The 24509-nt window shown below is 39.1% G+C and overlaps 2 protein-coding genes across 5 annotated transcripts in view; one reads left to right on the top strand and one right to left on the bottom strand.

Annotated features, from left to right (window-relative positions):
* Positions 1 to 14626, bottom strand: part of fam135b (family with sequence similarity 135 member B) — a 54416-nt gene extending 39790 nt beyond the window's left edge. The window contains exons 1-3 of one of the 2 annotated variants that reach the window (XM_085261851.1): positions 14293 to 14626; positions 8364 to 8460; positions 3876 to 3955 (exon numbers count right to left, since the gene is read on the bottom strand). In XM_085261851.1, coding sequence (XP_085117977.1) covers positions 3876 to 3955; positions 8364 to 8440 — 157 coding nt within the window. In that variant the 5' untranslated portion in view covers positions 8441 to 8460; positions 14293 to 14626. The remainder of the gene's footprint in view (positions 1 to 3875; positions 3956 to 8363; positions 8461 to 14292) is intronic. The other variant, XM_085261850.1, reaches the window with a different exon arrangement.
* Positions 14627 to 20587: 5961 nt separating this feature from the next.
* Positions 20588 to 24509, top strand: part of col9a1c (collagen, type IX, alpha 1c) — a 30691-nt gene continuing 26769 nt past the window's right edge. For 2 of the 3 annotated variants that reach the window (XM_085262993.1, XM_085262991.1), the window contains exons 1-2: positions 20588 to 20725; positions 24092 to 24127. In XM_085262993.1, the coding sequence (XP_085119119.1) occupies positions 20697 to 20725; positions 24092 to 24127 (65 nt within the window). In that variant the 5' untranslated portion in view covers positions 20588 to 20696. The remainder of the gene's footprint in view (positions 20726 to 24091; positions 24128 to 24509) is intronic. The other variant, XM_085262994.1, reaches the window with a different exon arrangement.

Below are 24509 nucleotides of genomic sequence, written 5' to 3'. Positions count from 1 at the left end.
ATGAACTCACAAACATGAGCATATATCAAAGTATTCTAGAGTCAACGAGACGCCATCTGTCTGACAACTAAAGCTTGGCCCGAATTAGGTTATGAAACAAGATAATGAAACCAAACACAAATGTGAAAGTCTAGACATCAGCCTGACTGAAATGCTATGGCGCGACCTTAGACTAGCTTAGACTAGACTAGCTTAGCATGCTGGAGTTTTCCTTACTGTATATGAAGAAGTATTTTATAAAAAACGCAATTTGTGAATTTGAGGAAAGTTACATGTTTAAAACAAATCATGAGCTCAAGCATCTACAGTCACCTGTAGTTTGGGATAATGTGTGGGCCTACAGTTGTGTAAACAGGTAGCATTCTGTCAAGACACAAACTGTCAATACTTAAGCAGCTTTTAGGTGAAAATACTGAATAGTAAGCACCATTAGGCACCTCTAAAAATGAGTTACATTATTAAATATATTTGTGTCAGCTAATCTGAGCTAAAGTAACAAAACTGAAGCCTCCCCTGTCTGGAAAATGATCTACCTCTTTCTTTACAACATGTAAAAAAGCTGATCCTCCAGGATTCAGCAGCCCTAAAAATAGACAAACCGCTATTCTTCATTTCTATTCAACTTGACATTATAGTGGCTACTTGGAACCAGCAGTAATGAGGGAGCAAGAAATTCTTCTTAATCAAAAACCCCGTGCCTCCTGTCACTGTGTTTTAGGTGAAAACACTCACACATCATCTTTACAATCACGCACGCATGGACGGTTTGGTGTTGCTGGTGGTGCTGTCCTCTATAGCAGTGAGAACACTGACAACAGCTACATGCCTGAGACTAATATCCTGCTCCAAAAGACCAAAATGCCCTCACAATCTAAAACATCCTAGTGAAAACAGTAGGCTGCACTGTCACAAGTACAGCTGGTGTACACACACACGCACACATACACACACTGCTCCAGTCATGATAGGCTAAAAATAGCCAATATTGAGAATCAGGATTGGCAGTGAAACAGCTTTCTGCAACGCCACAGATCCACATTTTGACAGTTAGGTAGGTTTGGAAGCCTTCAGTCACAACCTATGAATACAAATATGGACGCAACAGAAGAAGAATATTTCATGATCTTTGAGGAACCTGAAAGTAATTGTATATTTGTATAGGAATGAAGCATTCAATGTTCACAAAACTTTCACTACAGTGTATTTTTTGGTGATTGTTTACACTTTTTTTTCTAATTAAGTAGGAAACAAATGTATTTTAGAAATTTAAAGAGCTTTTTCAATACATGGACATTCTCCATAAGATGAGTTTTTCTATTATGCAGCACAGTGCAGCTTTAAGCCGGCTTTGCCCTTTTCAGCCAAGACTAAAGACTTTCCCTCAATAACTGGAAATCCAATAAAATTTTATTAAACGTTTAAGAGTTATTGTTTGAAATGTTTCAAAGCTATTTTAGATGCCAGATATTCTGCAGGATGGATCACTCAGTTTTTAAATCCTAAATCACATCGGTAAGACAGGGCCATAAAATTCCCAGACAGCGCTCTCACTCTCTACAGATCCTGGATAGCTGGCACAGTGGTGGGACTACTTACTGTTTACTGTAACCTTTTGTAAATTTCTGTCTTTTATCCACAATAGCAGTGAGAAATTACAGTGCATTTGGAGACAAATCTGAGTACTCAGCAGTCAAATTGTTGGTTGTTTTATTTTCCTATTGTCATTATTATTATTATTATCATTATTATTATTATTATTAGTATTATTACTATTATTAAAATTATCATCTGTCATCTGTTGACAGCTCTACGTTAAGAAAACAGTCACATCTTTAATTGATACTTTTTTAAATATAGACATCAAAATTTTATATTCAATTTTTTAATATGGTGCCAATTTAAGGTGGTTTAAATTCTTAGGTAAAGATAGAGGACCACATGTTGAGACAGTCCCTAATGGTAGGGAGAAAAACTGCTTTTAATAGGAAGAGACATCAGGCAGGCTCAGGGGTCTTCAGCTGACTAGAGAGTAAGGGGCAAAAGAAGAGAAAAAGGAGGGCATGCAATAGCAGCATATAAATGCAAGGGGAGTCAAAGTACGTGAGTGACAGTAGTCGATGCATCATACGAAGCCTACAGCAGCTTAATGGTTCAGGATTTCCAGAACCAGCCTCAACAGTAAGCTTTAAACAGGAAAATTGGAGACCTAATCATAAAAGTAGAGAAGGCGTCTGTCTTCTGAACCCAAACTGGGAGCTAGCTTCACAGGGACCTCCCATTCTACTTTTGGAAACTTGAATTATATGCTAGAAGAATACATTTAAGCTCAATTCTGGATTTAACAGGAGCAAATAAAGAGGTATGTGAGAAATATTAGCTTTCCTTCTAGTCCCTTCTATCATTCATGCTGCAGCATTTGGGGTCACTTAGAGGCTTTTCAGAGTGCTTTGAGGACGAAGAATTTGAATGTTCCAGCTTAGAAGTTTAGAACAACTGCATCAATTATTCTTTCAGGATCACTCATAGACAGATGTGCAGATGAATGAAGACTAGTTTAGAGATTTGATTAACCTCTTATATCCCTGCAAGGTTCAAATCTTGTCCTTTGTATCCAATTTATACATGTCTGATTTGAAAATCTTAGAAGAATTGTGAAACCAAGAAACATCTAAGTGACTTGATTTGAAGGGTGACATCTACTTTTTCTTACTTGCATGTTACTGAAATGTAATCTAATGCTACATGTTTCACTAGTCACCACTGGGCAGGGCTCGCAAAATCTCTAGCCCGGGGCTAGCGATATCTCGGGTCGGGCGACCGAAATCTATCTCAGCCCCGCCCATTGGGCTATATGATTGCCCGGCGGGCGGGGCTGAGATAGATTTTTATGACTTATTTTGTGTGCGAGGAAAACTCTTTGTTTACCGGGACAAATTAGAATCTATCAGACAGATGCTGAAGTAAAGTGTTTTTTACAAATTGACTCAAATCTGAGACCATTACTGAGATCATTAGTAACCTTCACTAGTGCTGTTTTTTGCTATGATGCGTTCTAAACCTTCACTTAAACTCTTTGTTTATTTGAAGAGTTTCAATTGATCAGCTTAAAAGACTCTGGTACTACAATACTACAGGTGTTCACAGCCAGGCCACGTAGAAATGACTGCAGTGTACAGAATCTTATTTAGCTAATATTTTTCATGAAATATTAACTATATTCAATATTCAATCTTTTTCAAAAAACAAAGTGTGTTAACTCAAAGGTTTATTTGGTCTAATTTTATCATGTCTGGTAATTTATTAATGCAGGTAAATTTGGAGTCTGTGTGCTGTTTCTCAATGCAATTTACCTTTAACTGTTAGAAAGTCATTCAAACAAGTTTAAAAAGATCCAAAACTGTATGAAAAGATCGATCAGAAATGACCACAAAACAGCCAAACATGGTTGTAAAAATATTCAAAAAGAGAACAATGGTGAAGCAACACAGAACAACCTTTGTAGTCACAAACGACACACAGAGAACAACACTATATATGAAAGCACAACGACTAAAGGGTGATGCCAACTAACTGCTGAGAGACACTAAATGGCCAGAAAGGGACAATGAAGGAATTAAAATGTGACGGAAATTGACCATGAAAAAGCACCAGTAAAATGGCCAAACATCAGGCAAAAAAACAATAACCATGGTCTAGTACCCAGTGTCAAACTAAAGTATTCAGACATGTGCTCCACCATCTATTTAACAAAACTACACAAACAGATTACTGAACACAACACAGCAAATTAAGAGTTCCTCCACACACCAGAACGAGTGGTAAAGTTGATGTGTGTGTTTCTCAGAGTGTGAGGAAGTAAACATCGTCTGTCTTACCTGCATTGTCTTGTGTTGTTGCTATGACCCTGTGGGGCACTCGAGGTGAGACCTTCAGCCCTGCTCGTATCTGGTAGAACCTGAGGTGGTGGATAAAAACAGAACAGTCACGCTTAACGAAGCAGCACTGCTTAACTTCACCCTCTGCAGTCTGTGAGTAGGTGAAAGGTATCAACACAACTTTAGGTTTTAACAATTTTTTGTATGTTTATTTTAAATTACTTTCGATTTACTGTCTCTGTTTGTACTCTTTGTATGTTTATTGGTTTTATTTTTATTTTTTATCTTTATCCATTTCCTTAGTATTATTTATCCAGTGCTTTAGATCCACTTTATTGGTATTACAGTTGAATTGTTTCTCAGGGTTTGTTTCTTTTGATTCAAGAGTTTCTCTGTCTCAGTCATAGTATAGGTATATATATACTATGTATAGGTATATATAGTATATATATACCTATACCATTCTCATCCTTCTTGATCTTAGTGCAGCGTTTGATACCATTTCTCACAATATTCTCCTGAACCGGTTAGCTTCCATTGGTATTAGTCATACCCCACTTACCTGGTTTACCTCCTATCTCTCAGACCGCACTCAGTTTATCCAACTTAAATCCCATTCTTCAGCTCTCTATCCTGTTTCTGCTGGTGTGCCCCAGGGTTCAGTATTGGGGCCTCTTTTATTCATTATTTATATGCTTCCTCTTGGTTATATATTCCGAAAATATAATATAAATTTTCACTGTTATGCCAATGACGCCCAGCTCTACCTTTCTTCTAAACCCAATTCATCCCTCCCACCTACCTCCCTCTCAGACTGTCTTATTGAGATTAGATCCTGGTTCTCCTCCAATTTCCTCAAACTTAACAGTAATAAAACTGAAGTTTTACTTGTTGGTACACCATCTATCTTAACCAAATCCCACAGCTTTTCCATTAACGTTGAAAATTCTCCCACCCTTCCCTCCCCTCAGGTTAAGAGTTTGGGTGTCATACTTGATAATACTCTTTCATTCCAGTCTCACATTAATTACATAACACGGTCTGCTTACTTCCATTTACGTAATATTCACCGACTCCGTCCCTTCCTTACTCCCCATGCTGCTGCCATCCTTGTCCATAGTCTTATTACATCCCGTATTGATTACTGTAATTCCCTCCTATTTGGTCTCCCTAAAAGGTCCCTTCATAAACTCCAACTTCTTCAAAATTCTGCAGCTCGGGTCATAACTTGCACTCCGTTAAGTGCTCATATTACCCCAGTTCTTCAGCAGCTTCACTGGTTGCCCATAGAAGCCAGGATAAATTTTAAAATCTTACTTCTTGCATACAAGTGTATCCATAAATCTGCTCCTTCATATTTGTGTGACCTGCTCCATATCACCACTGTTTCCCGCACTCTCAGATCATCATCTGCTATTCATCTTACTGTTCCGTCCTCACACCTTATCACTATGGGGAACAGAGCTTTCAGTCGCTCTGCTCCTCGGCTCTGGAACTCTCTTCCTCCTGCACTAAGAAATATTGACTCCCTCTCCGTATTTAAGACACAGCTCAAAACACATCTGTTTAAACTGGCTTATTCGCTTTAATGCTGATTTTATCTGTTGTCACGCTCTGTTTTGTAATTTTAACTTATTTTATGTATTTTATGACTATTGTTCCTTTTATTAATTGTGTTTTTTGTAAGGTGACCTTGGGTTTCTGAAAGGCGCCCTCAAATAAAATGTATTATTATTATTATTATTACAGGTATATATATAGTATATACCTATACTTATAACTTTATAGGTATATATTCTGTGCCCTTAGTTTCCTTTTAGTTTCTAGCTTTGATAACAGTTTCTCCATAAGACCCTTGGCTTTCTCTCCTGTGTCAAGTCCTGTCTCTGTGTGAGGTGTTTCCCTGTTTAGTTATTTCCTGTTTTATTGTTTCAGACATGCATTCCTTGTACTTTGTCTGTATTTTTGTCTCGTTGGTGCTCTTTGACCTTAATAAAGGTTTTAGTTTTTTATATCCTTAGTATTGGCTTTCAATTCCCATTCCCACAAAATATTTTCTTGACAGAAATGTTCTTAAGCCCATCTTTCATTTAACTTTGCAGTTGTTTGTAAAACTATTCTTCAACTAAAGCCACTTAAATTCAAAAGATGTTAAATATCATATTTTCTAGCCTCTTCCTAACCATCCATACAAACTCCACACAGAAAGGCCCTGGACACTTGGTGGAATCAAACTCAGGCCCTTCTTCTATGAGGCAACAGTGCTAAACACCACGCCATCATGCTGCCCACGCTAATATCTGGCTAATTAACATTCAGTTTGCATGTTAGTATAGTGGAAGTGACAAGAAAATGGTACTTAAAAATTGCATAAAATTGTCTGTTCATTTTACTGTGTTCCCCAGGCCCACTTGTTTTGTAGTTAAACACTTGGAGCAGACGTTGCTAGGACAATTAACGATTAAAACAATTAAATACATGGTTTGGAGGTAATGTATGTGTTAGCCAAACCATTTCTGGAACATAACTGTGCATTGTACCATGTATTTATATTAATGTGATAAACTCATTTAAGATATTTGCCACTTATAGTTTGACTTGCTGAAATTTCAGCAACTGAAAAATGCAGTTACAGATCTTTGTAACTACATTTTTTTATTAACAAGAAGATCCAGGGAAACTGATTTAAGGTATGTGCAGTTTTGGCATTGTGAAATTCACCTGGAGCCTAATACAGAAAGCTTTGGCTAATTTGGCTAACTTTGCAGCTCTTGTTTAAACCAACGTATTGCAGTAATCCTGTTTATTGAAACTGATTAGAGTCTTTGTTTTCAGATTCTAACGTGCTTTCCATTAACTTAATGAGAAAATAACATTAAAGCTACACAAAGTCGCCCATCGATTGCACAAATATTCTTATACTATTAAAGAATTATTGACAGAGGGTTATTAATTAGGTAAAAGTATTGGAAAATATCTCAAATAGGGTTCATTTGAAATGATAAACAGTCTTTTTGTGTTAAAAATGTATCATTTACATTGAATCATTGTGACCCAAAGCAGATTTGGGTAAAACCTTCACATCATTAGCAAGCTGAGACCAAAGCATGGCTGTGAACTTGATTATGTCATCAGTGTGTTAATGACAGCGCTCGATAGAGAAGATGTCACAATAAAGAAAATCAAAAAGGTGTTTTTTTGGAAAGAAAATAGGTCAATTTAGTGATCACTTCTTACTCATGTGCTATGGCAGAGATGTATAAATAGCAGTGTTCCATGAATAGTTTTCAACAAGCTGAATTGTTTTTATTAAAAGGCTAAATTGCAGAAAGGACAGAATACTGAATAAGAAAATGCACCTGTGTTTTTAAAACGTACTTTTCCTATTACAGTATAAAATGTAAATGCTGCTTATCGCCATTTTATCCTTTGCAAATCAAATGCAGGTTTAATCAGTATTCCTAATGCAATCAGTGGTCAGCTGTGTGGCCCACTAGTCTAGCACAGGGATTAGTATTGACTTAAGAAAGCACATTTCAGTGTGGGAAGATGTGTAGATGTTGGTAACTAAACTATTCTCTGTCCATAGGGCTTTATCTTTACACTGGGGTCAGATTTTGTTTCGTGCTCACAACGGATCTCTTCTGATATCACAGAGCAACGTGGCATCGAGTAAAAACAAACATATTAGTGCACTCAACTGAAGGGATTATCGTGATAAAGCTTTAGCCCATCACATTTGGAGAGGGAAAATCATTTTGATAAAGCTGGTGTTTCACTGAGCCAAATGACATGTTTTAATCTGCAGACAGAGCAGGCTACACAGGGCCCTTTTTTAGTCTGGGAATATCATAAAAACTGCAACAAGAAAGAAGAACTACCTCTATCATTAACAAAACCTTTTAAACTCCCTATTTGTAAAGCACTGGATGTAACATCTGTCTTTTTCATTAATAATACTACATTATATAATAATAGGAAGACGACTTTGCATTACAGGCAGTCTGCTGGGGGCCTCACTGCTTCATTTTCATTTGCCTCTCTTGAACACTGTTCCAAACAGCACTGTCAGTGCTCTGCATGTGACATTTTGCAACACTTTACTGCAAACATTTCTTCTTAGGCCTGTGCATCGGCTAGCAATAGCAGAATTAGCAGCTACAACACTCTAGCTAGTTAGCGCCAGTTTTGATATAGCTTTTGGACTTTAGCCACATCAAAAGCTTTAGATTGTGCTAACAAATTGAACTAATGTTTGAACTAATTTTAATTAGTTGCGTACACAAGCTCTGTGTCAAAAAATAGCATTGTTATTGTTCTATGATGAAACAAACAGAGATTTTGATATTAGCTAACAATGGTTGCATTTAACCAGCAGAGTATTTAACTAGCAGCAGAAATAGAAATAGAAATTTTCCAGTAAATTAAATGATTCAGGATATGTGCACTTTTTAAATACTATTAAATATATATAAGAAAAATTCTTACCCCCTTTGAAAGAGATCCACATTGTGAAACTTGTGCAACTCTAGAGAAAACTCCACTGTTCCCTGTACTTCAGACATGATATGATCCCACTCATCACCTGTCAAAAAAGAAAACAACCAATCAATATGATGTATAAGACCAATGAGCCAAAATAACACCAAATCCACACTGAGAGGTAAGACAAATGATGACATTTCTAAAACTAGCTCCCATGGAAGTGATACTGCATGACTCATTCAGTCCACTGCAGTGTGGATAGCAGACAAAGATAGAGACCCTGGTCTGAATATAGTTCTCATTACCAGTGGTCAGGTTAATGTTGCACATATGACAACCACCCCTGTGATTGAATTATGTCACAGTAAAAAATGAATGCGTGCAGCTGTATGTTCTCTGTCTTCTATCTACCTTAAAAAGAAAAGCTGTGAGCCAGGTTCTATTGTAGAAAACATCAGTTTATTGGCAGCAGTAGCATTGTCACATTACCTTTATAGTACATTTGAATAATAATAACTTTTATAACACAGATGTTTTTCATTTTTAAACATCACTTTTGTATGCCCAATATTTTAAAACACAAAGAAGAAGAGTCTCCTTATTATGTTTGACATAACAATAACATTTAATACTTATAGTTTAACGTAGTGTATCGCTGTGGTGCCCATTTATTCAAAAGAAAGGGTGATTATCTATCACAGTTTTGTTTACTGTAGCACAATTTTTTTGAATCCATCCTTTGGATACACAACACAGAAACCCATTATCTTTCTCCAGAAGCCTTACTATTATACAGTTATATAAACTAATATTGAATTTCCATTGTCTCTTGACTTAGGTATCTATTGGGATCTCTTATTGGTAGGATCTAATAGGTATGCTTCAAGTCATTGAGTCCTGCTTAAATAAATCACAATTATAAACCCATGTGTCCAAAATAACTTCTGATCAGTACTGTACATACTAGACTTGCTGACTCTCCGTTCATTCATACCATATTAAAAGTACTACCTGTCACTTGTAATTAAAGCTCAGAACATGAACCATCCAATTTACTACAAACATTAGATACCAACCTCGTAGTACACAGGCTATAAAGTGCTATGAGAGCTGAAACACGGCAAGTTTGAGCTGCCATCAATCGAAAGGTGCTCAAACACTGACTGTGTTTACAGTCAAGCATATTAAGAAACCCATAATTAAACGCTTTGAAATATAACACCACCATGTGTGTGGTATTGGGTGAGTCTTCCTGTAAGCACTGTAAAAACTATAAAAGCAATATTACTATAAAGTAAGACGTACACAGTGACGTTTCATTTCATCAGAGCTCAGACACTCAGAGCGTATATCATTTGAATTTGCAATAAGGAAAATGGGGGAAAAAAATACAACTGTCCCTGTCTTAGTATTCAGTGTATTTATATCGATATAGCGTGAGGTTAGCACTGTTGCCTCACAGCAAGAAGGTGATGGGTGTGTTTGCAGTTAGGCTAATTGGTGATTCAGTATGGCCCATAGGTGTGAATGGTTGAGTTAGTTTAAAAAAGGGGCCTTTGGGGCACATTTTTTTAAAGCTTCAAGACACTTGTTTTAAAACGAATGCACTTTAAAATACTTACACGATGTGCTAATAGCTAAACTACAGGTATATCAACTGTTTTTTCTATTTTTATCTAATTTGTTTTAAATTGAGGATTATGTAAAAGGAGTCCTTGACTACACACATAGTATTTCATTAACAGCTAAACTATATGCATGAGTCAGACAAAAGCACAGACGGTATAAGAGCGTCCAGGCCAAGCTAACTTGGAGGTGCCAAGCTAGCTTAGCCGGGAGCAATCTTCCTCTAAGCAAAAAGACTTCTGGTGGTATAGAAGGCTACATGAAATCACCCGCCTTCAGGTCACTTTAGGTGTCACCTTAATAAACATTTCCCTGAAAATGATGGTCATTCTACGAGTAAGGAAGAAAGATTATCTGGAATATCCTCATTGGGGAAAAGCTAGTAAGCCGTTATCCAATGAGCATCTAATGGTGAGTTTCTGAGTCAGTTATTGTACCATTTGCATAAATGTGTCTGGGCTGGGACAAAAAGGCTTCTTTTATTTCAGAATTTTTTCAAGATTCTTTTAAGAAGATGTTACAGCTTTTAAAAAAGAAAGAAATGTTAGAGAAAAAAGTCTGACTTGTCCCTTCATCTGAGCAGAGAAATTAATTCCCAGTGTCCTCTCTTAACACTTTATTTGACCAAATAGGGTGAATCTAAGGTGTCCTGACAGTTGGCAGAAAAACGCTCTCTTCTAATGCTGATAAGATGGATTAGAAGATTCCTGCCAACAGTGGAGAAAGAAAGTAAAATCCAGTGCCCACATTAAAGCTGAAGACCATAAAAGCAAATGAGTACAGTCCTGAGACACACAGTATCCTTCACTAATGTAGTACATCAGCTGCCCACTGCCGCAAATGGCCTAAGGAGACAAGTAACGACAGAGACGCTTTCTCTTTGTGCTGACTCGGCATGCTGCTTGTAAGAACAGTTATAGGTCATTTGATGGGAGACGGTGAGATGCTGAAATATGTTTCTTTTTGCGCTGCTTAAGATATAGCTAAAGCTGCTTTGTTGCTTCCTTAGTTCACTGAACTGTTGTGCAGGCCACCGTTATACTTATCTGTTATCGGCTGTCTCCAACATACATAATAAGAAGGAGCAGCTCACTTCTCCGACAATGTGTTAGGTAGGCAGTAAGTCGAATGAACACTGTGTACTTGATAAAATGGAAGCTCACAGGCCGGGAACTTACTGTAATATGTTTTTATTTCCCAGTGAAACAATCAGCAGCCTACAGTACATGACAAGAGCACCCAGACGCATGCACTGATTATCAGCCTGTGTTGAAAATTCATCAATACGTTAATCAAATCAGCGAGGCACACACCAAAGCACCCACGCTGACAGCTCCAGAGGCATACAGCTGTCAGTCATCTAAGAGAGACACACTGTGTTTCTTTTCATGACGATGACAACAATGATCTTGGTTGATGAAACGCCCCACCAGCTAAACTGCAGCATCGGACCTTTTAAAGCATAGGTGTCAAACTCTGGCCCGCGGGCCAAATTTGGCGAAGCCATACCAAATTACTATTAGAGCTGGCCTACTGGTATTATACAGGTAATATATATATTGTTTAGTATTAAGCTTTGCTTGTTCCATATTCAGTTTTTCAGCAAAACTTGTTTGAGTCCATAACAAAAGATTCATTCTTATATCTGGAGGAAGATTTTTCAATAAATATTAATGTTAGCCCGCGACTTTGTTCCAGTTTTGAATTTTGGCCCACTGTGTATTTGAGTTTGACGCCCCTGTTTTAAAGCATTCTCTGTACCTTTACGTCAGCATTAATAAATTAGTGAATAAGTTGAATGTAGATGCCTGTGGGACTGAACTTGAAATGCTGGCATTTAAGGATGAGAGAAAATTCCAATGCAGTTCAGTATTATTAATATAGCGCCAAATCCCAACAACAGTCACCTTAAGGCGCTTTATATTGTAAGGTAAAGACCCGAAAATAGTACAACAACAGAGTTTTATTTTATTAACTGCTCGATTTGCATAACTCTTTGCAGAAAATAGAACTCACAGCTTTCTTTTTTCTTCCATTTGTTCAATCTCCTCAATTTTTTTATAAACCCATTGCACACGATGCTGCTATAAGCCCAATTTTTAGATAATACATGTTTGGGAATCGGTGTGCTGGTGCACAAATACTAAACAGGTTTTTTTGTCTGTTTGTTTTGTAGATTCGACAAAAGAAATTGAACAGATGTTGAGTTTTTGCAACATGCTGTGACAAAGTGCCTAAAGGTACAATTTACATTTGGTTCTTTGCTAAGAGGTGTGTTATGTGTAGACACAACCCTGGCTTACCCTTTGAGTTAGGAGGCCTCTTTTATGCCTGAATGATTAACAGGTCAATGTCAACTAACATAACAAGTAAAAAACACACTCTTCCTGCATTCATACAATGTCCTTAATACACTGTTGAATTAACTGTGTTCGAGCACAGCTCCCAGACATCTCTACATAACCTGTAGCCAAACTACACTTGGAATTTTCTGCTTGTGCAATTTTGTGAATTATCTCTTTCTTACTAGAAGCAAATCATTAAACACTAATCGTTGCAAAACACCCATCTGCTGTCTTATTATTATTTAATGCAGGCCACAAACACACCACACACTCTGGCATTCTTGGAGGTCTAGAGTTTGCAACTTGGCTAATTCTACCACCTTAAGGAAAACCTAAAAACTCTTTGTTGTCCTTAAGCTGCCCTCTTTCCTTTGCTGCAGCTCCTGTTGGCGTCAGCTCAGCTGGGACCACCGATGACATCTCCAGTGTCAATTTGAGAACGGATGAAAAAGCAACACGTTCACAGTGTCTGCGTGTGAAATAAGCACATTTTTGCAGGCTTAGCAGGCATAAATGTCACTGTAAGACAGAGAGCCATTGTTTGCCATGAGCTGCTGTATGTGCACATAGCTCAAAGAACCGGAAATTAATCTCAGACATTATTCCACTGATTAACATCCACATCCCTCTCCAGCACACAACAACAAAAAGCTGTCACCAAATATGTGACAAAGGGCCGTTAGGTTACAGCACCTTCTTATAAGCAAGTATCAAATCACAGTTGCTGTAGCAAATCCATCATTTTCACCATCTCTAATTTCGAGAGAAAGCTATCTGCAAATTGGTTATCTGGAGTGGCACTTTACAGAAATCCACTGAGCCAGCCCAGCAATCATGTGATGGCATAATCTAGCATTTGCTAAAACCCCTCCATGATGCTGTATTATGCTCTCTGTTGTTAAATTACAATATTACGCCAAATCCCTGCAAAAAAAAAAAAGGATAAAAACGAAAGAGAACAAGAGAGAGGAGTGGGCCGAGTTAAGGAGTTAAATGAATCAGAATATGACTTTGAGAGGATGTGACTGGCATCGCTGCAATCGCCAAATTAGATTCTCTGAAGATCAAAAGGCTTTTCTGCTGGCGTTTGGAGGGCTGCATGCAATCCGTAAACAGACGTACTATTTGTATTCACAACTCTGAAGCACTGTTCACTTGTATGGAAACCGAGTGCTGGTCACGTTGTCCAAAGAAAAAACTAGTTAAAAGTGTGAAGATGGGCATTAAAATGGAATGCTCGGTGTTGGATTAACTGGTTTCAAAGTACTCTAACCTCGGCGTTATGTTCTATAATGACATTTTGAGATCAGTCAGCTACACCAGTCCCTGAATTTGTCACATTAGTACATGAGCAGCATTATTAAATGAAGACTATTTGCCCTTATGTCATCAGTTATGTCTGTTTTAGCATTTTTGCACACGAGTTTCAGTCTCTGCTGTGTTTGTGTTACACTATTTGAGCCTACAGGGGGACAGCTTTGACAAAAATCCTTTGTTATCAAAAGAAATCCAGTGCTGCACCAAACACAGTTGCCAGTTATCAAAATTAAACCACACTGTAGTATGTGGCTTGCTTAAAGACAATTATCAATGCTTTTATTTTGAAAGCTACATGTATTTTCCCCATTGCTTCTTCAGCTTATCACTGTAGAGTGGGCTTAAATGTTTTGTTTCCTCAGTGGTGACCACATATATGCAATAGGTCAGACAGAGACCCTCAGCTGCCATACAGAGGAAACGCATATGGACTATGAATTTAACCCGTTAGCCTCCGTGTTTTAAGCAAATCCGTCAGCCTTGCAGCTCTGGCGCCGAGCAGCAGTGTACTACAGAAAGCAGCTTTCTCTGTTGTAATGTATGACAGCTGAGCTTCCCTCTATCCTCTCGTGTTCCGAAGACAACAAACCAGCCAGCAAAAGGCAGAGGAGGAAGGTGTCACATGAGGAATGAAACAGCCTCACCTTAGCGCTGATGTGGAGTGATATCCGCAGAGGGTTTCTGGTCCAAGCCTCTACTGGAGTGAATTGCTGTTTGCGGACGGATGCGCGGATGTAAATGTTTATATCATCGCTTCTCCTGCTGCTGCTGCTGTTGCCATGGTTATTCATCCAGACCCTGTGTGTTCTGCAGTCCCCTCTCGCTCCCCGTCTCTCTCTCTCTCTCTCTCTCTCTCTCCCTCCCCTGAAGGGGATTTCAGTTTGGGAAAAGTATCGCTGAGTGGCCGTGTCTTTGTGCACAACGCTGACCGCATATACTGACTGTGGATAGTTTCACAAGGTGAATATTAATAGTCAGCAGCACCCAGTCAGCGTAGTGCTGCTGGTGTCCGTCCGGCAGGGCGGGCTGACGTCAGAGCCGGCCCCCTAAAAGCTGTAGTGAACCGTGCACTCGGAAATTACCATGATAAGGAACAAAAGGGTGACTGTTATGCAAACAAAGTGTTATTGCAATAATAAGCAGGCGGACGTCACGTGATTTGGACACACTATTGGGCTTAGTGGAAGGAAAAATAATAATGACTAAAAATGAAATGCGTGATTGCTTAGAGAAAAGAGCTGTTTGATAGGTGACCATAGGTTTCTTTGGGAAGCGGTTTGATTATAACCCATAATTATCCTCTATGATGCACATACAAATTAGCATTTCTTAAAATGAGTTTGCTATATGGGAACAAAGTTTGAATAGAATTGAGATTGGGGTGGATGGAAGTTTATTTTATCCATCATATCTTTAACAACATGTGTATTACCATAATAATGTTAACAAATCAACATTCCTATTCAAACAGAGGCAAGAAATTCTTTATTTATATGTTTTATTATGTGAGCCATTATCATACATTATATAACAGTGTGGTGTTTGGAATTGGATGTGAAAAGCAAAGGATGGATCTGACTGACAAGTCATTAGCCAATAAGCATATCCTGGATAATAATTTACAAAGTCATAAAAAAATTACATTTTTAAATTTAAATTATAAAAATAAAAATATATAAAATGGATCCAGGTCATATGAGCTTGTACATGAACGGATCTGTATCTGATCTGGGCCGAATGAACTGGGAAATGACTGCATCCAAATGGTTTCCAGTCCTGATCTGTTCCATATTCATTTTGTTGTGCAACTACAAACTACAAACTTTTGTTGTTGACTTCAGGAGACACAGCACCGACTTGGCCCCCCTCTACATCAACGGGGAGTGTGTGGAGAGGGTCCACACTTTCCGTTTCCTTGGTGTACTCATCTCTGCTGACATCTCCTGGACAGGAAACATCTCAGCGGTCATCAAGAAGGCCCAACAGCGGCTGCACTTCCTGAGAGTCCTCAGGAAGTACAAGCTGAACTCCAACCTGCTGCTGACCTTCTACCGCTCGTCCATTGAGAGCCTGCTAACCTACTGCATCACGGTATGGTACGGCAGCTGCACCAAAGCAGATAGAGTGAGGCTTCAGAGTGTGGTCGAGACAGCACAAAAGATCATCGGCTGCCCTCTCCCCTCCCTGATGGACATTTATTCCTCCCGCTGCCTCACCAGAGCAGCAAACATTATCAAGGACAGCTCCCACCCTGGTTTCAACATGTTCAGCCTGCTTCCCTCAGGGAAGCGCTACAGGTGCATCAACACAAAACCCCACAGACTCAAAAACAGTTTCTTCCCCAAAGCGATAACCACCCTGAACTCACACATGCACAGATAACACAGCCCCCCACTTCCCACTTCCTCTATGGACCACCACTGTGCAATACCAATTCTATGTGCAATAACTCAACTGTATATACATAACACTATTTATTACATATTACTTACATCTTGTATATTGTACATTTTATATATATATATATGTTTTTCCCTATGTTAATACTGTCCATATGTACATAGCGCTGCAGAACTGTACCCCCCCCCCCCCTTCCCCAGCATGTTTACACTGAGTGGGAGATGCTCTGTATCTCATTGTACAACTGTATAGTGACAATAAAGGCATTCTATTCTATTCTATTCCAACTAGAATCCGTTACTTAGCCTTATCCATTATGCATCCGTGGTAGATCCAGTCCATGGTAATGAGCTAAAACTAGCTATTTAACCCATAAACTTATCAGGAAAGTCTTCATGGAGGCCACAGAGCATGGGAGCAAGGATTTCTCCAACAGATGTTTATTACAACCAGAAGTCTTTTTGGAACCAGTGGAGTCGCTCCCTAATGGTCATTGAACAAGATCTGCACTTCCATGTTAGCTTTGTGTTTGCAACCCAAAAGTGCTTTTCATCGTTTAAACTGTCCAGGATTTCCTTACCTGTTTTGTTTTCAATGCTATTTTGTTTTCCACACAGGTTTTTGGCCCTAAAACCGATGCATTCTCCTGTCTGTATTTTACCCACTACCAACACTTCAGCTGTGTATTTGTAAGTTTATTGGCTAAATCCTCCACTGTGTTCAACCAACTAGTTCTAAACATAGCCTACCTGATAATGGTTAGCAGAACAGTGGGTTTTTCTAAAAACAGCTCCTGATGGAGATTTTGCTGAGGAGATTGAAGCATAGCAGTAAAGTTAGAAGCAGTAAAATCAAAACAAATGGCTGAAAAATGCTATGACTCCAAACAAAATGATACAGTAAGCAATTTCTTCCCCCTAGAATAAAACATATTGAATCATTAGGTGGACGACCTCATCTGTTTGATTGTTTTGATCATGTAAGACAACAATCTGGATTCCTGATCTAGGTTTTCTTCTTGAAGACAACAATAAATTCACACAGTAGCCACTGTCTAGCTTGTTCTTGGCAATCAGGTACAATTAAAAAGCCATCTGTCCTGGTTAAACAACTCTTCACTGACTAATCACTTGTCAGATAAGGGGGAGGGGAGGATTATGTAACAAATGAATAAAAATGCCCATAATCTGCTGGATATGGCAACTGTGTGTTTAACTGCTGTCAGCAGCAGAGCATTAGTTTCCTCTAACAATTTGTTTGGTTCTTCTGTGTCTCTGATTCACCAAGTGAGTGCTGGATAACAGTTCTCCTGTGTTCTAAGCTTCACCTTCTGCTTAAAAACCCAAAGTCAATTGCTGCTTTTCTCTTGTGGCATTCTGCCATAAGCTCCAAGCACTCTTGATTAAAAGGGGAGCACTATTGATTTTCTTTTTTTCAGTTTTTCAGGCAGTTGCCAGAGCCCAGATGACTATATAGTCTGGGGAAAGAAAAAAAAAACCTGGCTGAATTTCCCGAGGTTATACAGCAAGGGCACCAATTTTCTGAGAGTCCAATATCAAGCTTGCATTGCTTATTATTGCGATTAAATGCGATATTTGTTTAATTCTACTATCAAGTTGGATTTGATAGATTTATGTAGGCATTTGTTTTTAATCCCTATCACTAATGAAGTTGAAAATTGTGTGAGTCTTAACACTGATGACCTTTTATACCTAAAGTAAAGTTACACACACTTGGATATTAGTCATATTTGCTAAAAAGCAAAAAACTACAACTGTTTGATGGTCCTAAGCAAAATTTTCCTGCTGCTTTCTGAACAGTAAAGTTGTTAAATAAAACCAAATACCGTTCTGTTAAAAGAAGTCCAAATGCAAACAAAACAAAAAAAAAATTGAGTGAAACTGCCAATAACAAAAACTATAATCCACCAAATGTGTTTATCACATCTGAATTTCACAAACTTGACAAAACAAAGAAATGTGTTCTTTCCACAGTACTACATTCATGTAGACTTCCAGTATAGAAAAGCTAAGCATACAGTATTTATCATTTTGTTTTCATTTCACATATAGTTTTTTTTTAACTATATGTTTAAATGTATTTATAGTTGGAACAGCTACAACAGCTAATGTTTCACTTTAGGACTGGCGTTTTTCATTAAAGATGATTTTAGCATTTTTTGGCTCTCTAATGCTAGTCAGCGGCTAAATTCCACCACTAAATGAAAAGTGCATTCAGTCTTGTTAGCATTATCTTTAGCTTCAGTTTCACAGCTGCTCACTTCCGGCCTACCCAGCCTTCGCAGTGTTGCCAACTCCTCAGTAAGGAAAACCGCTATTGGCTGTCCTAAAAGTCGCTAGAATTCGCTAAATGCATAATTATTTGCATAATTGGTCATGCTAATGTAATTGTAACCTCGGTTGTAGGTTCATGTCTCATTGTGGAAGAGACATATAGTGAGTTAAAAACGTCCTAAATGCATTTAGAATTTATTTAGAACTACAAATTAACTTTCTTTTAACAATTATTGTTTTTTTAATGTCACAATTCCAACCCTACTCCTTTATCCAGGTTTGGACTGGCAAAAGTGTCCCGAAATAGGCACTCTGATAGAGTTACTTTGTGTGTGTGTGTGTGTGTGTGTGTGTGTGTGTGTGTGTGTGTGTGTGTGTGTGTGTTTATAAGTAGTTTTAACCCTTGTGATCCACAAAACAACATAACAACAAAAGAAGAACTGACTGCGCTACAGTCAGTGCGGGAGCAGCGGCTTCGCTCATGCGCGATTCATTTGCAGTTTGGACGCATAGATGTGAACATCTGCTGCCCTGACAGCAGCTGAGGGAGGACTATCCTCTGCCCATGAGCGCTTTGGCACGGGCGAGGTGCCCATGGCAGCACCTGCTGCTTGTTGAGAGTAAGAGCGATACGTGCTTTCCTGTCAAAAAGTCGTCATAAATGAGTCTCCCATAACACCAGAAAAAGTCACCAGATTTGTCGCTAGTCGCTTTTTAGAAAAAAGTTGCTGAGGGGGTCTGAAAACTTGCTAAATATATCGACAAAGTCGCTAAGAAGGCAACACTGGGCCTTCGGAGGACCCGGCCCACGTAGACCGCGAAGACCGGGTCCTCAGGAGGATGCAGCCTATGAATTTGGACACACCATTACCAAAGACATTGTGTGAGACACCAGTAGTTATTCTAAAACTGCACTACTTTACACCCCAGAAACAACAATAGCATGTTCTGTAAGGACTTTTGCTACAGTGTGGAGTTAGCGAAACCTCCTCTGTTATCTTACTCTTTAGCTCGTTAGCTAACAATGCTGTAGCCTTTTCGCTCACGTGAAATGAGGCCACATTTGAAGCTTGTGTGTATGTTTGTTACTTCTCAGGGTGTAAAAAGATTTCCTCGATGGTTTAAAAAAAAACTAGAGGGTCTCATCTGACTCCAGATCACAAGTTGCCTGGTCATGTGGCGAGTCTCATGGCTGGATCATCCCAAAATGCCTTCTCTTTCTCTCTCCTTGCGCCGTCTGTGCATGTTGTCTCATTGAGAGCAGGAGGTCTTCATTATCCAGGCTGGACACATGATCTTTCTGCTGAATCTCTGAGGAGCGCCAATATCTGTATCGTGTTTCCTTTACAACTCTCTGAGATGAGTGCGTTGGTGTGGCTACACAAACAATCGATTCGTGAAATATGATATAGTAACAAATTCTGGTAGTAAACTGAGTATCAGAAGACTGTGAGGCTATTGATTCACAATATCACATCATATAGAAGGGACAGCAGTTGCCAGGATCAATAGACCTATATACCCCAGGGAAATATAAAAAAAATAAACAGCCTTATGAATAAAAACACACTGCGGCATGTAATTTTGTCAAAGCCAAGGCATTTTTTTGTGCAATTGTGGTTAAAAGGGGTTTTCTTTTTTCCACAGAGAGGTCTGTGCCTATGAGCCAAGCAGTTCCTGCCTCCTCTGACATATTTTTGGGCAACATAGCCCTGTGAGACATGTCAGCATACCTGTGCATGCTAACGAAAGCTGTCTTGCAAGAAACCGCGTCATAGTCTTTGGTTTTCACTTCAGAAGATCTAAGAACCTAACACCAAAGAATCAACTGCACAACAGGCAGGAAACATAAACAGTGTGTCTGCCTGAGGCCCTTCAAGGTAATAACAAGGCTTTCTTCAGCGCTACAGGCTAACATGCCTTCTCCAGGTAAACCGATGAGTGAACATGATTATGAAATCCACATTTCATCACTCTCCGGCTGCTCCTTTGCTATCTTGACGATGATTATTAGGAGAATTACACGCAGGCAGCACATGTCATTAGGAGGCACCATAAAAGAAGAGAAGCGGGCAGAGGTGTTTCACATAAAGGCCATATGGGTTTCTGCATCTTTTTAAGTGATGGTAATAAAACTTAGTCACCACCTCCAGAAAACCCCTGGCCAATAGGAGCCCACTGAACAAACTTTTTATGTGCCCTCCAAAAATGCTTGAGCATCCCCTGTGCCACTCCGGTTAATCCCTCAACATGCGCAGGTAGGACCGACTTCTAGGGAGGGAATTTCATGACCGTGGCTCCTTCTGCTTCTGCATCTCGACTGAGCGTGTCTCGTCACGGAGGGGGTGTGAAACATGGCCCTCAAAGTCTCCGGTTTGAGGAGGTAAGTATCTCAAATATCTGTCTTTCTGTCAGGGCTCTTCATAATTTTTTTTTTATTATTTCCAAATTTATGCAGAGCCATTTCACACTAACTAATAATAAATTTGTAATCTTTATTTAGTAGGAGGAAATGGCTCCATTTTCTCTTTCTCATAACTTTATGGGTGTAATAAGAATCGTCTGAGCATAAATTAAAGAAATTAGACGTTTGTCTTTTAATCCAACCACATCTATGCACACGTCTTCGCTGTTTCCCTTCCGGCTGTTAGGATAAAAGAGTTCTTATCTGAATAATACTACCGGCTTCAACAGCACTGAACATTTTCACATAGATACTGTACTCCTCAAAGTTTTTGTCCACACGTTTCCTGCTACAGTCAACTTGAATATGACTGAACCACATGGCCAGTTGCTTCATGGCCAACAGCGATCCATTCTTGGGTAATTAACACAAATGGGAGAGCATTAATTATGTCAAGAGTTGGCAAGCTGGCTTGCTCTCAGCATTTTGGGAGTGCCTAAGGGGTACTGAAACATGCACAACAGCAAAGGGAAAGTCTGTCACTTACAACCATGTCAAAAGCCAAAAGACGATGAATCGGGAATTCAGTCAGGAGTTAAAGGAGAGGGCACATCATTACCTAACTGAGCTGAAAGAATGATTACATGAAAGGATTGTTCTAGGAATATAACAGAGGCTTTGTCTTGTCTTCTGATGGTAGAGGTAGGGTTTTCTTATATATTTCACTTCTAACCCGTTTATATTTTTTCATCAATTTTTATCAGTTTCGTCAGTGACAAAGTAGCACATAAAAGATTTATTATTAAAAGGGAGTTTTTCATTCCCAACATCTCTATGAAGCGAAGCTTTCTCTTTCTTATATTTCTGTTGTTGTTTACAGAACTGTAGGAAGAAGCTAAATATAGTCAGATGGAAGACAAGCTTGATGAACAGTTATAGGAAGAAATCCTCCAAGGAAAACAAAGAAAAACTCAAATCATGCTTCAAAGAAAATACTTACCTGTCTTAGAGGAATTCTCTGACATGCAGGGCTATAAATTTACTTGCTTTCTTGCTGAGAGTAAGATGAAGAATCAATACTACTCTTTTACTCACAAGAAGCCAGTTTCGGAAAGATAGACTGTTGAGTGTTGCAAGATCAAACTAGGTACACTTTATGTGAGTGTGTCTGAATTCATCCATTGCACTGTAAACGCACATCTATCCACTGCACAAAGTTGTTGTGTGTCTTAAGTAGGATTAAAACTTTAAAAAGTAGAATTGAAACCTTAAACTTAGCTGATAAAGCTGCTGCTTTAAACTGATTAGATATTTCTGCCACAATAGAAAATGTTGGTGTGTCATGCAATATTTATCACGGTACTTTAAAGAAACCTACTATTAACAGCACATATTTCAAGTAGCCTGTCCTTTTTAGCTTCTGTTGTAACTACAACAACTGAACTCTGACTGCTAGATTTAGACATGGTTAACTTAGTTAGGAAAGGCTGAAAGATTGAAAGCAAGGTGAACGATTGCTCAAGTCTTGGCAAATTTTCCGCAAATGTCAGGCCCTTTAAAATAAGAATAAAATCATACATTTGAGCCCCATATAGCTGCACTAGTCTAGAACAGTGATGGATTGGTGCTTAAGACAGACAGCCCACTGGGGCTCTGAAGATGCTCCTTTAACGTGAAGGGCATAGTGTTTGAGACCACACCTCTGAAGAGGCCTTGCTGACTTAGCCATTAGTCATTTCTTCAGACACTACACACACACTGGTACATATTCCTCAAGCAAACACACACATTAGCAGGAGAGTTCACACTCTAGAGGTGGGTTACGCCCTCAGTAACATCACCCCAACCTCATCCATTTCTCAGCTAGACAAATTTGCCTTCAGAGGAGAGGCCTCACTGTCTCTATCAGTCATGTTGATGACGGATTCAGAATAGCTGTAGAAAGCTTTCATAACGCAGGACACATAGAGGAAGCTAAAGCGGCCGAGTGTGATAATACAAGTGTGAACAAAATGTAGCACTGCTCAGACACTTCAGCTGTGAAAGATAACCTCAAAAAGCTGTGTAGCTACTGCTACTGGCGACCGTGGCTCAGGGGGTTGGGAATCGCATCTGTAACCGGAAGGTCGCCGGTTCGATCCCTGGGCTCTCTGTCCTGGTTGTTGTGTCCCTGGGCAAGACACTTTACCCTACTTGCCCACTGGTGTTGGCCAGAGGGGCCGATGGCACGATATGGCAGCCTCGCTTCTGTCAGTCTGCCCCAGGGCAGCTGTGGCTACAACTGTACACTCCACCAGTGTATGAATGTGAGAGTGAATGAATAGTGGTATTGTAAAGCGCTATATAAATCCAATCCATTATTATTTATATCAGCCACCTTTGGCAATATTTAAGTAAATAGAGAGATACTTCAACTGAAAGTTTTGGTGAAGTATTTCATTGATGCTCGTATAAGTAATTAGTAAATATGCACATAAGTTCATGCCCTCATTGAGAAAGCTCTCCATATGAAGGATTAGAATTTGCCTCGGAGACAGCCGGGCAGAAATGATCTGATTTAAGTTAAGCACGAGTGGATGGAGCCATTGAAATACAGTTTGTTTGCCTGCATAACACATGATGATGCCCTCTGAGCATAGCGATGAAAAGATCAGCTTACCCCTGACTTGTAGTAATGGTTTTGAGGAAATAGTAAGGCTGCTTATTTTCTGACATCATTAATTCTCTAAATGAATTTGCTAAATGGTTCCAGTGTGAAGCTGACTGCTGGCCGCTTGTTGACATTCTAGACATACAGTTTTTGAGGTAACGTTGTGATGCATTTACTAACAGAATATATGTCTGATATATGACAAAAAGGTTATCTATCACTTTATGTCACCAATAGCTAGTTTGCCTGTAGTCAAACTAGAACATTTCATTAGAACAATGAAACTATGCTTATAAAAAACAGTTATGAACAAACCGATTCTAGACATCTGCATACAACACACAACCTTTGCAGAGGTCACGTCAGTGGCTCATACACTGTCTCATACACTTTAGTATGACTGGAAGTGTTTTTAAAAACCTAGCTACCTCCCCCTGGTGGCAATTAAAATTAATCCCGCTTTAACGCCCCTCCATGTTCATGTCAATTTTCAAACTTGGAAGCTGCTTACAACTTTTTCATTCAGCTTACACGGTAACACATTTGACATATAAGGAGCTTAACCAACTGTTTCCCAGCCTTTTGGAGCTGGGAAATATTGATAGTTGATAGTTTTTTCCCGCGCACCAGGCATAGTGTAATTGTTTCGATTTGTCCCTGATATGCTGCTTTCTTCTGACCACTACTCATGCTAGGGCCTTCATCTGGGTCGGATTTTCTCCAGGATCCAGGTCAGACTGATTACTTTTCTTTTCAACTATTTAACTATTTATCTATTGCTATTATGTGCTGTGTTGTTCTACTCACAGCATGACTATTACGTAATTGCTTCTTCCTCTTCTTCTGTTTTACTGGCAGTTGGCAACCCATTTAATTAGAGCAGGTAGTTGTACTGCCCTCTAATGGAAGAGAGTGTAATTGCTCTGCCTGTTTCTCACGTGGGTCGCTTAGAGCAGCGGTCCCCAACCTTTTTTGTGCCACTGACCAGTTTATGTCTGACAATATTTTCACAGACCGGTGTAAATGCAACAAAATAAAACCAGTACCGTTGCCAAAAAAAGAAGATTTAATCATAACACAGAGAAAAAGACCCAGGGAAACGGAGTTAATGAT

Source organism: Mchenga conophoros, linkage group LG22 (assembly GCF_057382185.1).
Source record: "Mchenga conophoros isolate Kocher_MC1m ecotype Shallow Benthic linkage group LG22, M_conophoros_male_GT1.1, whole genome shotgun sequence".
NCBI classification, from domain to species: domain Eukaryota; kingdom Metazoa; phylum Chordata; class Actinopteri; order Cichliformes; family Cichlidae; genus Mchenga; species Mchenga conophoros.
This window is presented reverse-complemented; position numbering and strand designations above follow the sequence as displayed.